The sequence below is a fragment of the Dasypus novemcinctus genome, chromosome 6, assembly GCF_030445035.2.
Source record: "Dasypus novemcinctus isolate mDasNov1 chromosome 6, mDasNov1.1.hap2, whole genome shotgun sequence".
Classification (NCBI taxonomy): Eukaryota; Metazoa; Chordata; class Mammalia; order Cingulata; family Dasypodidae; genus Dasypus; species Dasypus novemcinctus.
Window position 1 is genome coordinate 38,545,179 of NC_080678.1, and position 17,978 is coordinate 38,563,156.

The following is a 17,978-nucleotide window of genomic DNA, read 5'->3' on the forward strand; positions in this document are numbered from 1 at the left end:
TGTGTGGGCCTCCCCTACATGGGGGCCACCCTTGTGTGGCACAGTACTCCTTGAGTGGATCAGCACTGCACATGGGCCAGCTCATCACACGGGTCAGGAGGCCCTGGGTTTGAATATTGGACCTCCCAAGTGGTAGGCGGACGCCCTATCTGTTGGGCCAAATCTGCTTCCCTCACAATCTCATTTAATCTTCACACCAACTCTATGAAATAGGTACTATTATTATCCCTATTTTAGAAATTGGGCAGCTGAGATATTGTGAATGAAATACTTGCTCCAGGTCACGCAACTAGTAAGAGGTAAATCAAGTATTCAAATAAGCCAGTAATAAGACCTCCAAGACCACGACCTGACCAATTGTGCTAGATCTTCCCAATGCTCATGTTCACTTTCATCCTCTGTGACACTCAAATGACAAAAAAAATGCAGCAGGATTTTATAACCTATGAAGCACTTGCAAAATGGCATATAATATTTTAAAAGACAAAACTAAAATGCAGTTTATTTATAATAATGGATGGCACAGAATGAATACAGAATGTATACATTTCACATTCACAAAATTCAGGTATAGAAAACTTTTTATTGAAACACTACATATATGCTGCAGAGTTCACAGATTTCAAGCATGCAGTCTGATTTTTACAAAAGTAACCACCACTCATATCAAAATATAAAATGTTACCAGTATTTCAGAAGCCTCCCACTGGCAAATGCATATGTTTTTTTAAAAAAATTATGTTCCATTAGAGAAGTTGTAAGTTTACAGTTAGATCATGCAGAAAATAGTCTTCCCATATACCTGCCCCCCATCCTTTTTTTTTTTTTTTTTAACATTTTGGCATAGGCTTTTGAATTAAAGACCTGGATTCGAATGGTGACACTTCCATTACTTCTTGTGTGACTTTGACAAGTCATTTAACCTCTTTGGGTCTCGGTCAAACATCTTATATGATGTTGAATTAAAGGAGTTCATATACTGCAAAACGTCTATAACATTGCCTGGATACAGGTGGCCTGCAATAGACGGTTAACTATAATCAGACAAAAGAAAAGGTAGTCCCCAAATCACACTTCCGGCCTTCCCCTCACTTTCGAAAACTGCGCTCCTATCCCTTTTCTTTCTTTCTCGCTCCTCCTACTACCGTAAATTGCTATCCAGAGTTGTCGTGAAATGCTCCTCCCCTCCTCCATGTGGCGAAAACGCGATCACGCTTGACGGCGCGAGGGGGCTCAGCCGCAAGATGGCGGCGCTGGCGGAGGAGCAGACGGAGGTGGCGGTCAAGTTAGAGCCTGAGGGACCGCCGACGCTACTACCTCCGCAGGCTGGGGACGGCGCTGGCGAGGGTGGCGGTGGCGCTACCAACAACGGCCCCAACGGCGGCGGAGGGAACGTTGCGGCGCCGTCGTCGGCCGGCGGGGATGGAGGGACCCCCAAACCCGCGGTGGCTGTCTCTGCCGCTGCCCCGGCGGGGGCGGCCCCGGTGCCCGCCGCCGCTCCGGAGGCCGGCGCTCCCCACGACCGACAGACTCTGCTGGCAGTGCTGCAGTTCCTACGGCAGAGCAACCTCCGCGAGGCCGAAGAGGCGCTGCGTCGCGAGGCCCGGCTGCTGGAGGAGGCAGTGACGGGCTCCGGAGCCCCAGGAGAGGCGGACGGCGCCGGGGCCGAGGCGGCCAGCGCGCTTCTCAGCCGGGTCACCGCCTCGGCCCCCGGTCCGGCGGCTCCCGACCCCCCGGGCAGCGGCGCTTCGGGGGCCGCCGCCGTCTCAGGCTCAGCCTCAGGTCCTGCGGCTCCGGGGAAAGGTGAGCTGCGGGTTCCGGGGAGGCAGGGCCGGCAAGCAGGGGAGCTAGCCGGTAAGGCAGGGGCTGGCAGGCCTGCAGCTCTGCGGGCTTGTTTTGAATTTCCTGAGCCCGCCTCTAGGGCCACATGCCCGCCCCTTTCGCTGGTGCGCTGGCTGCGCAGTCAAACCCTCTTCCGAACTGTCATTTGCTGCTAGAGGCTGAGGAGAGCTACTGAGCAGAGGGATGTAGGGGGAAGGTGGACGCGGAGGGGCGGAGAACTTTAGGCTTTTGGTCCCTGTCTTCTAAGTTGGGCTCCTAAGTCCTGGGCAGGTCTGCATCAACACAAATAATCTTTCTACAGTTCTGTATCAATGTACAAAGGACTTTAACTTACATATCTTAATTCTCATAGTTCCACTGTGAAGTAGCTATTACTTCTAGTTTAGAGATGAGAAAACAGACCGAGAGAGATCAAGAGTCTTGCTTTGGACCACAAAGCCAGGGAGTGATGGAAAATAGTGCAGGCATTGTTTTTCAAAATCAGAACTAAGTAGCACCAGTGTTGAAATTTTTGCAGATGCAGATTCCTGATCATCACTTCAGATCTTCTAGAGGTGGAGTCTAGGAATATGCATTTTAAATAAGTGCTTACAAGGGGTACCGATGTATGGCAAAGTTTGAGAACCGTTAGTTTAGGAATCGGAATAGGACAGACGTGGGTTCCGATTCTGTCTCTGCTGCTTTTACTTGTATGGTGCTGATTAAGTTAGTCTTAAGGTTGAATTTTTTTTTTTCCTTTTGTTGCAGGGGTTCTTAACAACGGGTCTGTGAGCGTGAATTTAAATAGAAAAAAACATCATTCTTGTGGGAATGTGTGGGTGGGATATATTATTAAATAATACATAATGTAGTGTTGACTTAGTAAGGGGTCTGTGGTTTTCACTAACTGGCAAAGGGATCCGTGGAACAAAAAAGATTAAGAACCCCTGTTCTATTGAATGGGTTATGAGGATCAGATATAATATATACAAATGCCTGGCACTGATAGGTTTATGCTTTAGTATATATCTCTCACATCTGAGATGCTCTCATCTCCCCAAAATTGCTGTCACAAAGTCCTTGCAGTAAAACTCATACACAATATAAAGTCTCAGAGATGATTATGAGCTGACAGTGTTTTTATTGAATTAAATTATTCAGTGCAGAGCTTTATTAATCTTTGCAGTGCTGCCAGAAGTGAACTATGAATACATAGCATTGTAAACCATAAATAGAAATGTGTGAAAATGTGATGGAGAGGAATCTTTTTTTGAATAGTGAATTAAGAATTTTGTGAATAAATTATAAGATAGATGGATTATGTTGTTATCTTGCTATAATCACTCATCCAGAAATTTGACCTATTTTCAGATCATAACTAAGAAACCAGAAATGAGGAAAAGAGGCCACCAGAATCACACACATACACACACACAAAATCATAACATTTATGTAGTAAAGAGTATACCAGTGCTATAGGTGAAATTTCCAACAACCAAAAACTCCTGATTTGATTGACAGATGTATTGTTGTTTGGTATAGCTGTTATAAATAATGTACTTTTAATCATGTTTTCTGCCTTGAAATGGTGATTATGGAAATTTGCTTTAAGCATATAAAATAGAGTTAACTATTTTTCGAGATGTAAATAGGTCACTGTTCTTCCTTTCCTTAAAATACTTACATTTTAAAAGGGCATTAGTTGCACACATGTGAGGGTAACATGGAATAGGATATGTTACAGAAAAGTTACAAAGTACTTAGGTAGTTTAGAGAGGTGGTGATAGTGGTGGTCGGAAGGATAGATGCTATTGGCACTGAGCCTTGAGAGAAGATTAATATAGTTCTTTGATATGCACATATGACCCTGAACAGAATTTGAATTTAAAATGAAGTAGCACGAGGAAAAATATTGATTTTTTTGTTGTTGTTGTTACTGATTTGAACATTTTATTGTAAGAAATGGATAGGCTAAATATAAGGGGTTTTGGCCTGGGTGAATTAAACAAAGTGAAAAATCCCATTAAAAGACTATGATTGTGTTGGGGAAGAGAAGTTGAGAGGAGAGGGAAAAACATATTTAAGAAACAAATCACTCTGGGGCTTTGCAAAACAGCCATAATCATACTGTTTATCTGGTCATGTTCTTGAAAGTTGGTTTTTGATTTTTAAACAGTTGGAAGTGTAGCTGTGGAAGATCAGCCAGATGTCAGTGCTGTGCTGTCAGCTTACAACCAACAAGGAGACCCTGCGATGTATGAAGAATACTATAGTGGACTGAAACACTTCATTGAATGTTCCCTGGACTGCCATCGGGCAGAGTTATCCCAACTCTTTTATCCTCTATTTGTACACATGTATTTAGAACTAGTCTACAATCAACATGAGAATGAAGCAAAATCATTCTTTGAGAAGTATGTGTTTTTATATATAATGTGTACATATAACTTGTATATATATGTATATATATCTGTAACCACGCAAATATATGAATATTATGTGTAAGATTGCAACTCAAAAAGTACTTTGTGAAGAAGAGGTACCTGATGCTTTGAGAGCCTAAGATATGGGGTTTGACCTAGTTGTAGAAGACAGGGAAAGCTCCCAGAGGAAGTGATGCTTTCAGGAAAGATCTGAAGATTGGGTAGGTGTTAATCAGATGAAGACAAAGAGAAGAAAAAGCATGTGTGAAAGTTCTGTAGTAGGAGGGAGTATGGTAGGTACAGAGACTGAAAGAAGGCCAGGTGTGACTGGAGCAGAGAATGAAAATGGGCATGTGGTGCAACATAAAACTGTAGAATTGGTTAGGAGCTAGAACAGGGAGGTTCTTGGGAAATGTTGAGGATCTTTGTTTATCCTAAGAGCAACAGGAAGTTGAATTAGGATTCAATTTGAAAGTAATGGAAGACCTAAACAGTGGCTTAAATAAGATAACATTGTATTTCTGTATTTTATTAAAAGTAGGCAGTCCAGGATTGGTTTGGTGGGTCCTTGATTATCAGGAACCCAGGCTCCTTCTATCTTGTTGCTCTACCACCCTCATCGTGTAGCTTCTACTTCATAGTGTAAGATAGCTCTCTGGCTCTAAACCATCACATCAGCAGTCTAGTCAGCAGGGAGGGTACACATTCTTTCTGGAAGTTGTATACACTTTTTCCTTTAATATCTCATCAGTCAGGTACCTAGCTACAAGAGAGGTAGGAAATGTGCTCTTTACCTAGGTGTCTATGTGTTCTGCTAATATTCATGGGTTCTATTATGGTGGAAGAAAGGTAAAATGGATATTTGGGGACAATCAGGTATATCTGCTACAGAAGTCATCAAAGGATCTTGTGATTATTAAATTGCCATTTGAAAGGATCTGTCTTTACCATGGAAACATGGTAGGGGAGACAGAGTGACTGTAAGTTGATTAACTTTGGAGATTACTGTAGCGATTCTGAACTAGGGTTGATATTCTTCCTGGGTCCTTGGAAAATACCTGGAGATGTTTTGGGTTGTTGTAATGACTAGTGGGGAGAGGCATGTGGGCTAGGGATACTAAATATTCTCATATGTGCAGGTCATCTCACTTAGCAAAGAATTATCCTGCCCAAAATGCCAGTAGCATCCCTGTTGAGAAACATTGGATTAGATGTGATGATGGAGGCGAAAAGAAAGAGACAAAATGGTGATATAGTGAGGAGAGAGTTTGTGTGGACTGATGAGGAGATGGAGGTGTCAGGGATAACCCTAGATTTCTGACTTCCCTACCTGGACAGGAGTACCCTTCACTGAGATAAAGAATCCTAGAAGAGGACCCAGTTTTTTGGGTCATGGAATATTCTTGAGTTCAGATTTGAATATGCCCTTTGACTCATCTAAGAGATGTCAGGTAGGTAGGTGGAAGGCTCTAGAACTTAGAGGTAGGTACTGGAGCCATAAATTGGGAATCATGTGCAATATTGATGGATATGGATGAGATTGTCTAGGGGAGAGTATGAAACATATCCAGTAAGAGAGCTAGGTCAGAACCTTAAGGAATTCTTAACATTTAATGGCCAAGTAGAAGAGATATGAAAGGAAAAGCCAGAGAAGTAGGAAGAAAACTAAGAATGTTGAGTTATAGGAGTCAAGGGAAAGGGAGAGGAGGTAGTGCTTAATAATTTGAAGGAGAGCTCTTTAGTACAGTGATAGAGGCAGAAGCAAGGACTTGTCAGGTAACAGTGGTAATTGAGGAAGGCTAGATCTTGGGACTCTTGGCTTCTATACCATTGTTCTTTTCATTATACCATGATGCCTAATAGAAAGCATAGAAAGAAAAATGTTCTGTAGCTAAGTGTTTTTAGAAAAAAAAATTAAAGGCTGATGACAGAACTGACTCTAGAAGCTAATTTTTCTTATAGTACTGTCATCAAAAACCCTTATGTTCTTCCAGTCTCATGGTATAGCCATCTCCCCACACAGGAAGCTGGAACAGCATAGGGACCTCTCTTTCTATTGGTCAGTTCCAACCCTTGCCCAGATGAAGTTATGGGCAGTTATTGATATAAACGCCAAGAGGCTGAGATTTCTAATTCCATTCAAATCCTGGACCTTTTGTTCGTGTATTGATGAGTCATAATAAGGTAACACAGGTAACGGTTTATGAATCTGTTGGCTATGTGTCTATAGAGCTAGAGCCCTAATATCTTATGTTTAGTCATTGTTTTCTAAATGTTTTTGCATTGATTACTGCTCTTAGTATCAATTACATGATCTGTAATTATACTTTATTAGGAAAATTAAGATTTGTAGAAACAAATGTACATTTAAATTTACTAATTGTCATCAAGGCTGATGGGTTTACTTAATTGTCTTTGATAATAGTGAATTAATGAAAGTACCCATTGTTTGGTATAAACATTTATTTGTTCTTTAGTGATGATTTTAAAATATTGATATTTAAGATATTAGGGATATAAGAACTCATTAGAAATGGTGAGTTTTGTAAGAATGCTATATACTGATAATTGGATGATAGGCACATTGAGTTCATTATACTATTTTTTCTTTGTATATGTTTGAATTTTTCTATAATAAAAGGAAAAAAACAAATAGTGGGTTCTTAAAAATAAATTTATTGAAGCAATGGTTCAAACATTTTCAGATGTCTACCATTGTTGGTTATCTTTCATTTACTTATGGTATTTATTCAAATTCCTTTTTTAAATTGTTATGATACATTTCATTAGAAAATTAAATTGGTCATTATTAGAATGAATTCAGGAACTGGTTTAGAATCATTTTGAAATGAGTTACTTCTGATCCTACAGCTTAGTTCAGGATTATTCATACTACTACACTGAAAATATTCTAGGATGGTGTATAAATATATGGGGGAGAGGCGGATCCCTTAATGATTACATTGAAAAATGACTTTTTAAAATCACTGAAACAGGTTCCATGGAGATCAGGAATGTTATTACCAGGATGACCTACGAGTATTATCTAGTCTTACCAAAAAGGAACACATGAAAGGGAATGAGACCATGTTGGATTTTCGAACAAGTAAATTTGTTCTGCGTATTTCCCGTGACTCGTACCAACTCTTGAAGAGGCATCTTCAGGAGAAACAGAACAATCAGATATGGAACATAGTTCAGGAGCACCTCTACATTGACATCTTTGATGGGATGCCGCGTAGTAAGCAACAGATAGATGCGATGGTGGGAAGTTTGGCAGGAGAGGCTAAACGAGAGGCAAACAAATCAAAGGTATGGGAATAAACCTAAGAACTATATAATGCAGATTATAAAAAACTGTAGCATTTCCATCTACATAATTTACACATTCTTCTTCTAGCTAGTTTGGAAGTAATTTTATACTGTAATACTATTGTGGCAAGACTAAGTTTCATGTTCTAAGGATGAGGTATGTGCTTGTGAGGATTGGGAATGATTGCATTTAACAGAACCCTGACTACAGTGGCTGAAAATAAGTAAGGGTTTTTTCTCGCATAAAATGGAGTCCAGAGGAAGGCCCTCTGGGATTGGTACAGAGGCTCTACAATGCTATCAAGAACCCTGGCTCCTCCTATTACATTTCTGCTCCACTGCCTTTAGAATATGGCTTTTTACTTTGTGCTCTCAAGATGGCTTTTGCAGCTCCAGCATTGTAACTGTGTTGTAGGAAGGAAGAAGAATCTCTCCCTTTTTATCAGGAAAGCAGTATTTTCCCCTAAAACCCTATCTAGTATATTTCTATGTACATCTTTTATATGACCATTCCTAGCTGCAAGGGAGCCTGGGACAGATAATTTAATGTAACATATTGCTGCTCCAACAAAATCAGGGTTCTGTTAGTAAGGAAAAAGGGGAAAATGGTTATTGGTAGACAACTACAGAATCTGCCACAGGGTATAAATTAATATTTTGTAATTGGGATTCATCCTATCAAGTTGTGAAAAGGGTCTATTTTTGCAAAAATTAATTTGAAAAATGTTGACTCTTTTGACTCGTAGGTATTTTTTGGTTTATTAAAAGAACCAGAAATTGAGGTACCCTTAGATGATGAGGATGAAGAAGGAGAAAATGAAGAAGGAAAACCTAAAAAAAAGAAGCCCAAAAAAGATAGTATTGGATCCAAAAGCAAAAAACAAGATCCTAATGCTCCACCTCAAAATAGGTGAGGGGAAAAAAATCTATAACATAAGATGATCTTTTATAGAGGGTTCAAGTTTGTTAATATTGAACGGCTAATTTCCAGTCTGTTTATTTTTCATAGAATCCCTCTTCCTGAGTTGAAAGATTCAGATAAATTGGATAAAATAATGAATATGAAAGAAACCACCAAACGAGTGCGCCTTGGTCCAGACTGCTTACCCTCCATCTGTTTCTATACATTCCTCAATGCTTACCAGGTAAGCAAAATAATTGGGCAATTTTTGCCCTGGAGAGTCATATAAAATGGTGATTTATCATTAAAAGAAACTTAAAAATGTAAACTAAAATATAGTCTTGTTATTTGATCTCTAGGTATAAATATAATTTAAAGACAGCAGTTAGGAAAGGAGAATTGGATGCTACTCAGAATAGAAGACAATGTTTAAAAGACTTTTAGCAACTTTCAAGCACCAAAATCTTGTTTATATTCTACCCTTTTTCCATTGAACAAAAATCTACTAGCTCTAGAGAAGGAGCAGACTACGTGATTCATTTCTGTTGCACTTGGTTTAAGTTTTTACATAAACTTCATGATTTTTACATTAAGAATTTTATATTTCTTTATAGACTCTGTGTAATAGGCTGCTGAGGAATATTTAATAAAATGAGAAAATGATTAATATTTGCTTCCCAGCTTGTATTCCAAATTTGGAGGGAAAAAAGGGGTAAATGATGACATGTTTTCAAAGTAATTACTTTCAGACAGTGGGATTTTAACCTAAAAATTCCTAGGAGAATATACTGCAAGTGATCTTTTATATAAGAAAAATAGTGATCATTATGTATTCTCAAAACTGTGATTGTCATTTTTCCCCCCTGAAACAGTAGTGTTTATTATAAAACTTTTTTTTTTTACATTTTTTATTGGTAGGGCCTCACTGCAGTAGATGTCACTGATGATTCTAGTCTGATTGCTGGAGGCTTTGCAGATTCAACTGTCAGAGTGTGGTCTGTGACACCCAAAAAACTTCGTAGTGTGAAACAAGCAACAGGTAACTGAGATGACCTGTCAGGATGTAAATATGTAAACATTTCACTCATCATTAATTTGTACCAGTCTTTTTTTTTTAACAAATCAATTTTATGATACATATTAATAAACCATATACTTTGGAAGAGATTGTGATATTAGTAGAAATTCACTTGATTTCACTTTAGCTCAAGATGTTAAAATTCCCGACAGTGAAAAGTGCATTTGAATGGTATGGTAGTCAAGACACTTGCATACTAGATTAATGTCTGTGGACCTTAGTTTTCTCAACTGTAGAATGAGGGAGTTAGGCTAGAAAATTTCTTAAGGTTAAAAATTAACATTTTGGGAAGCGGACTTGGCCCATTGGTTAGGGCATCTGTTTACCACATGGGACATGTGGAGCTGGCCCATGTGCAGTGCTGATGCATGCAAGGAGTGCCGTGCCATGCAGGGGTGTCCCCCGCATAGGGGAGCCCCACACGCAAGGAGTGCACCCCATAAGGAGAGCCGCCCAGCGTGAAAGAAAGTGCAGCCTGCCTAAGAATGGCGCCACCCACACAGAGAGCTGACACAACAAGATGATGCAACAAAAAGAGACACAGATTCCCATGCAACTGACGACAACAGAAGTGGACAAAGAAGAAGTCACAGCAAATAGACACAGAGAACAGACAACCAGGGCGGAGGGTGGGGGGGAAGGGGAGAGAAATAAATAAATAAATCTTAAAAAAAAAAATAACATTTTATGATTGTCTGCTCATGAGTTTTCAAAACCCTCTAAAATAAATAGAGAGTACTTTCTGTTTTAGCCATAAAAATGGTTTAAAAACCTAAAATCTGTCTGGATTTCATTTTAAAGTAAGTTTCTTCTTCTTCTTATTTTTAAAAGATTTATTTTTTATTCCCCCTCAAGATGGCTCCCTTGTCTGCTCGCTGTGTCTGCTTGTCTTCTCTAAGAGGCACTGGGAACCGAACCTGAGACCTCCCACGTGGGAGGCAAGTGCCTCATTACCTGAGTCAAATCCGTGTCTTTATTATTATTTTTTAAATGCATTTTAAGTAATTTAATATTTCCAGTTTTCATTTTTGTGAAACATTCAGCATAGTGCACAAACTTGAGTTTTAGTCATAATTCCAGCACTGATTAGCTGTGTGCACTTTGACATGTTATTGTTCTTAACCTCAGTTTTCTTTCCATTGTAACTCAGATAAATATGAGGCATTAAGAACTGCTTAAATATTCCTCTCTTGAAACTGTTCTGATGAGTTTAACTTTAAAAATAAGTATTTCTCGATTATTTTAGATCTTAGCCTCATCGACAAAGAATCAGATGATGTCTTAGAAAGAATCATGGATGAGAAAACAGCAAGTGAGTTGAAGATTTTGTATGGTCACAGTGGGCCTGTCTATGGAGCCAGCTTCAGTCCGGATAGGTAAAATACAAACAGTAAATACTAAATACTTCTGCATTATGTTGAGATTCTGTAAAAGGTAATTACTTGGAAACATTATGGAAATGTTAGAAAAAGATCTGTTAGAAAAATCTCATGGTTCCCCATCATTCATTATCTTTTAGAATGTTGCCATTTGCTAATTCATCTTGGGATACTGGTGTACAAAAGAGTGACTTAAACGTATACCTGAATTTATATAATCAAGGTGCACAGCTTCAGATTTTACTAGTTTTAGAAATTTTTACCAGATGGGTAAAGAATATTTTGCATAACCCTGTGATAGGGGTTGAATTGTTTCTTTGGATTTCTGCTTGTGTGTTGTGGCTACTGCTGTTTTCCATCATCCCCAAATTTAAGACATATACCTGATTGGCAGATAATAAAGGATAATTAGCTATTAATTGAAGATTTATCTTTCCATAATCAAAAGAGCTAAGAGAATACTGAAAAGGGAGTTGGAAACCACAAATAAGTTTTTGCCTATTTTTCCTGACATTCCTTGTAGCAATATGGAGAGGGAGGGTATTTTGTATTCAGAATACCATCTATATCTTACTTGGATAGGTAATAGCTTTTGGTCATCAAGATTTTCATGTTAATGAAACTTTTGAGAAATGAGATTTTTTTTTCTTTGATAAATTTTAAACAGATGATACATTTTTACTTGGAGTAAATTTTGATTTCAGTGGCAACCATAATCATTTCTGAGTAGTTCAACTTTTGTATTTTTCTCTGAAAAATGTAAAATATTATTAGCATGTCTAGCTTTTTGGGGAAAAAGACATTTTTAAAATTCTTACATAACTCATATAGGATAGGAAAATAGCATTTCTATTTTAGAGTGAAAAAGATTGCGTTTTAAATGACATCTTTTTAATTTTCTTAAAACTTATTTTGAAATAATTTCAAACTTATAGGACACTTGCAAAAACTATACAAAACCCATAGAGAATTCCAACATACTCTGATACACATATCCACCAACTTTTAATGTTTTGCCACATTTGCTGTATCATTCCATCCATCCATCTGTCCTTTTTTTTTTTTAGAGATTTATTTTTTATTTATTTCTCTCCCCTTCTCCTCCCCCCCCCAGCAATCTGCTCTCTGTGTCCATTTGCTGCGTGTTCTTCTGTGACTGCTTCTATCCTTATCAGTAGCACCTGGAATCTGTGTCTCCCCCTGTTGCGTCATCTTGACACGTCAGCTCTCGGTGTGTGTGCGGCGCCATTCCTGGGCAGGCTGCACTTTCTTTTGGGCTGGGCAGCTCTCCTTACAGGGCGCACCCCCTGCGCATGGGACTCCCCTACGCGGGGGACAGCCCTGCGTGGCAGGGCACTCCTTGCGCGCATCCGCACCGCGCATGGGCCAGCTCCACACGGGTCAAGGAGGCCCAGGGTTTGAACCGCGGACCTCCCATGTGGTAGGCAGACACCCTATCCATTGGGCCAAATCCGCTTCCCCCATCTCTATTCTAAACATTTGAGAGTGGGTTGATACATTACACTCCTTGAACACTGAATACTTCCATACACATTTCCTAAGAACAAGGATATTCACTTATGTAATCATCTTCAGTACAGTAATCAAGTTCAAGAAATTTAACATTGATTTAAACCTTAGTCTGTATTCCAATTTTAAGTGACATATCACATTCTTAGCAGCTTTCTAGTTCCTTTTACTTTGCTGGCCATACTTTTTGTCATTGTGTTGGCCGCAGGCAGGGGACATCATTGCACCTTGGAGTTTATTTTTAAGACCTGATAGACCATAGCTTAGTTTTTCAAAATCTAATTTCATTCATTATATGCCCAGATGTATACTGTTAGGGCTAAAATTTGTTTGGTCAGTACTTTCAACTCTTGTTATCTACTGTGAATTCCATATATAAATTAAAAGAGATGCAGCATGTCGGTTAGCTATTTCTAATATGTTTAAGATGTGTGGAGAAACTGGGCTCATAACCCCAAGTTATTCTCGGTATCAAATATATCACTTTTTTCTCTCAGGAACTACCTGCTTTCTTCTTCAGAGGATGGAACTGTTAGATTGTGGAGTCTTCAAACATTCACTTGTTTGGTGGGATATAAAGGACACAACTACCCAGTATGGGACACACAGTTTTCTCCATATGGATATTATTTTGTGTCAGGAGGCCATGACCGAGTAGCTCGGTAAGAACACTGTGATTTATGACTGGATTTATTCAATAATCAGAATGTTTTTTTGTTGGAAATTACAAAACTCCAGTCAAACTCATTTTCACTTTCATTATTCAGGGACCAACTTTCTGAGAATGTTAAATTGGTCAGGGATACATAAGCAAGGATATTCATTTTCAGTTTTCTTTGACTACTCCATTGCTCAAACTCAGCCTTTAGGGTTCCATATTTGAAAATGAATTTGGGACAGGAATATTACTAATTGCAGTTATGTCTGTATCAATCTCATTTTTCTGTCTCTAGATAGCTTATTACCATGTGTAACTACCCCTCCCCAACACATAGATATTTAACCTTGTCTCCTACTATATTTCTGTCATCTACTTAAAAGTTTCAGATGAAGCTAGAAACTATGCAGTGACCAAAACTAAGGAAAAATACTTTCCTATGGTTTAGACTGAGTTGTGGTGGGAGAGTACATACAGGGAATTAAAGAATTCAAACACTTTTGTACCAGGTTAATTCTTAGTTTTTATTTAGTCTCAGTCATTCCACTGGATTACCCATTTGGAGCTAACATTTCACAAGGATGTTTCCCTATTTAGTTTGGATAGAATTTTAACATTTTATAGTTACTACCAATTACCATCTTTTTCTTTCAATAACATCTAAAAAAGGCTCTGGGCTACAGACCACTATCAGCCTTTAAGGATATTTGCTGGCCATCTTGCTGATGTGAATTGTACCAGATTCCATCCAAACTCTAATTATGTTGCTACGGGCTCTGCAGACAGAACTGTACGGCTTTGGGATGTCCTGAATGGGAACTGTGTAAGGATCTTCACTGGACACAAGGTAATTTTCATCTTCATTATTCCAGCACACAAGGTTGTTTTCAACATAGAATTTTTAAACAAGCAGTAGTATATTTTAATGATAATATCCATACCATTAAACTTTAAAATCCTAATGGTCTTGTTTTCTTAGATATACTTAACTGTACCTCATTTCCATGGATTTCTTTTCTAGGGACCAATTCATTCCTTGACATTTTCTCCCAATGGGAGATTCCTCGCTACAGGAGCAACAGATGGCCGAGTACTCCTTTGGGATATTGGACATGGTTTGATGGTTGGAGAATTAAAAGGCCACACTGATACAGTCTGTTCACTTAGGTTTAGTAGAGATGGTGAAATTCTGGCATCAGGTAAATGACTAGAGATGGCTTTTGGTAAAGGGTAAATGGTATGCTAAAAAGAAACACTGTGTTGATAATTGGAAAATAAGTCCTGCTTCTAGGTTTTGTTTCCCATTGACCATAATATTCTAAAGAGTATCACCCTTCATATATATTGACTTCTCAAGTTAAATTAAATTATTATTTGAAGTATTTCTTTAAAAGGAATAGTTGTTAATCAAGTTTGGATTTTTACCAGAAATAAAAATACATGTACTTGATAGAACGATAGAACATAAATATGATGGATGCTACTAATTGGTTTCCCTCAACTTCCTCTTAGGTTCAATGGATAATACAGTCCGGTTGTGGGATGCTGTCAAAGCATTTGAAGATTTAGAGACTGATGATTTTACTACAGCCACTGGGCATATAAATTTACCTGAGAATTCACAGGAGTTATTATTGGGAACATATATGACCAAATCAACACCAGTTGTACATCTCCATTTTACTCGAAGAAATTTGGTTCTAGCTGCAGGAGCTTATAGTCCGCAATAAACCATCGGTACTAAAGACCTTTTGGAAGCTACTGTTTAAAAAAGGGAGACTAAAAGCAAATACCTCAGTGATTAATATTTAAGCTACAAAGAATGTTTTGTCTATAAGGATCTGGAAGTATGCTGCTTAGAAAATCTGAACAGGACAGTCCCACGTTTCTATAGCAACCACAGTTAACTAATTTCCGTTAGTTGAATAAGAGGTATTGTGTTTGTGGAGGGACATTTATGGTGCTCTGGATGTGTGGAAACTATGCATTTTCTGTTCAAATGCTATTTTAATTTATTATGTTTGGGGAAAAAAATCAATTGATTTCAATAATTCATCCTGCTTCAAGATTCAAACTGAGTAATATAATACCATCTTGAATTTTAGCTGAAGAACTCTAAGAGCATGTATGTTTCTGCTGTAAAAAATGTAGTTACTATATGGCACTCAAGTACTATGTTAAACAACCCACTAACATTTTTCTTAGTCCACAATGAGTGGAACGTATGTTAACTGGGTAGGGTGAACTACACTTTAAGAGCTAGATGAAGTACAACATCTTTTGGTTTTTGAGTGCACATGAACACTCCATAAACCAGGTGAAGAAACTTAGCTTCCATGTTCTATTTCAGCTAAATAGCTACATACAACCTAGTACACTTGAAGTCAGACAGACATTTCAGTTGCTTACCTCCAGTACTGAGCCTTGCTTTGGGAAACTAAAAGATTTAGACCAAGTCACTGCCAGTTTTTGTGTTTTTTTTTGCCTTTGTTTCATTTTGTACAGTTTTTATATTTTTGATATCTTGTAAATAAAGACAACCAGCTTTTCCAGGTTCATAATTTATTGTACAAATTGAGTATCACATGACGAGTTGACATTAGGCTCCTACAGGCATCAGATCTGGTACTTGGATGAGGTACAGTTTAGAATCCTATGAACAAAGCAAAAACAGTTTAGAAACATTCAATAATTACTAGACTAGGACGATCCATGAACCCCTGAAATTGAACGCAAAATTTGTGTTATCAGATTTTCATTAGATTCTCAAAGGTGTCAATAACCCCCAAAAACATTAAAATTAATATCTCTGGACTTAATACAATTTAACCAAACACTCCTTTTAACAAAATAGCTGCCAACAAGTCATTATAATCCTAAATGCATACACTACTTGGAAAAGTCTAATAAGAAAGACTATTTTAAATAGTAGAAAACAGATTAAATTAATGATATTTAATATCTGAGACAGTTTCTCCATTTTTACAGTGGGGATACTGTCACCTTCCCAAAGTTAGTGGGTACCTAATATGGAATATTGGGCAAAACACTACCTGTTAGGAATAAGCCACGTGCCAACTGCATTCTGGGACATGCAGTTCCATAAGGTAAATGATTTTGGGATTGGAAAAGCTTTTAAAAGCAGAAGAAAAATATCCTGTCTGTGAAGAGCTACTTTAGATGAAGGTCTGAATGTGGGCTTTCTGCACATCAACTATGCCAACAGATATATTTATTCAAGGATGGGCAAATGGGGGTTGGGGTAAGTATAAGAAGATGAAAAAATACAATGGGAAGTCCCAGGTTTGGTTCCCAGTTCCTCTTAAAAAACAAAAATAAGCAAAACAAATGAAAAACAAAAACCAAAAAAAAACAAGAAAACCCAACTCAGGGAGGTCAACGTGGCTCAGTGGTTAAGTGCCGGCTTCCCACATCCCACATATGAGGTCCCAGGTTCAATCCCCAGTCCCTGGTACCTCAAAAAAACAAAACAAAACAAATCCCAATGGTGAACAAATAGGGAAAATGTACAACCTCACTAAAAAGCCAAGAGACACAAATTATTTTTACTCATCAAATTAGCAAAAATCAGAAATTTAATATTACTTTCATTGGCTGGGACAAAAGAGACACCCTCTTACACAGCTGGGTTCACCACAATCATTTGGAAAAGCACTTTAGGTTAAGAGAACAATTAAAGATAACACTTCATGCTCAAAAATGTTCATTGTAGTGTTATTCATAATAGGAAATTCTAAGCAGATTTGTCTGTGAAATAAATAGTTCATATATCCATGAACTTCTGGATACAAATTATAAAGGGAATATACCTGTCATAAGACACAATGATAGTGAATATAAACCAAACAAAATACATTAAAAAAAAAAAAGCCTAAAATATTAAAAATGATCAGGATAATAGGATCAGGGCAATATTTTTCTCTTTAATTTTTCATGTTTGCAATAAATTTTGTACAATTACAATAGTTTATAGCTAGGAAAAAAAGGAAACAAAACAACCCCACATCAAAATGGTTAAGTTACAAACTTTTAAATGTCAACTTCTTACCATTTATGTTGCTTTCACAGCTGGAGTTTTTTTAGACTTTAACTTGAAATATAGGACAAGCAAAGCAATGCCCCCATATGTGGCCAGTACGCACTGAAAAAGGAAGAAAAAGGTAAACAACAAAAGAATTGCTGTCACACTATATTATTCTAAAATATAACGGCTTAAAGGCACCATTAATACTTACATTCATTCTACCTGTAAGAGTATAAGAGTTGAAATATTTTTTAATACCAGTGAACTGGAACTGGGCATCAGTTTCTGGACCTGCCATGATTTCAATCTTAAAAAAAAAAAAAAAAAAAGGCAACAATAAATGAGCTTGAATGCAATTTAAGAGAAAATAAGTTTTTACTTTATTTCAGAAGCTTGAAAATTTATTGCATATAAATTTTTATGTTTCATCCAAAACAGCAGTAGTAAAGATGGTAGAAAAAGCCCTGTTGACAAAAGAAACATGGACTTTCTATTTAGTTCTCCTTGAGACTTTACCTTAGTTGCTACTACACAAACCCTCCAGAGTGTTAATAAATCAAACAGGAAGGGAACACAGTAGTCACCAAGACTACCCTCTGATCTAATATTTTCATTCCGGGCTCCATCCACACTTTGGTGCACTGCATATTACATTAATGAGTTTTAAAACGAATTGTAAGTTGGAGCTTGTGCCCCTTTTTAAATTTTCTTGCAGGGATAACCACCAACTAAATAGCTCAACTTGCAACCTCTACTTTTATAATTTTTCTTATAATGGAGTTGATACTAGCCACTGGGCAGGCACAGGGTGGTGTGATAGTAGCTAGAATC

The 17,978-nt window shown here is 37.9% G+C and overlaps 1 protein-coding gene across 1 annotated transcript; it reads left to right on the forward strand.

Moving 5' to 3' along the window:
• The first annotated feature begins 1,226 nt into the window (after window positions 1–1,226).
• TAF5 (TATA-box binding protein associated factor 5) lies at window positions 1,227–15,654 on the forward strand. The gene is made up of 11 exons (XM_004473986.4): window positions 1,227–1,803; window positions 3,998–4,235; window positions 7,241–7,556; window positions 8,303–8,466; window positions 8,566–8,701; window positions 9,376–9,496; window positions 10,782–10,911; window positions 12,942–13,106; window positions 13,772–13,949; window positions 14,124–14,301; window positions 14,615–15,654. The coding sequence occupies exons 1-11, from the start codon at window positions 1,245–1,247 to the stop codon at window positions 14,830–14,832; spliced, it is 2,403 nt and encodes an 800-aa protein (XP_004474043.1). The 5' UTR covers window positions 1,227–1,244; the 3' UTR covers window positions 14,833–15,654.
• The last annotated feature ends 2,324 nt before the right edge of the window (window positions 15,655–17,978 follow it).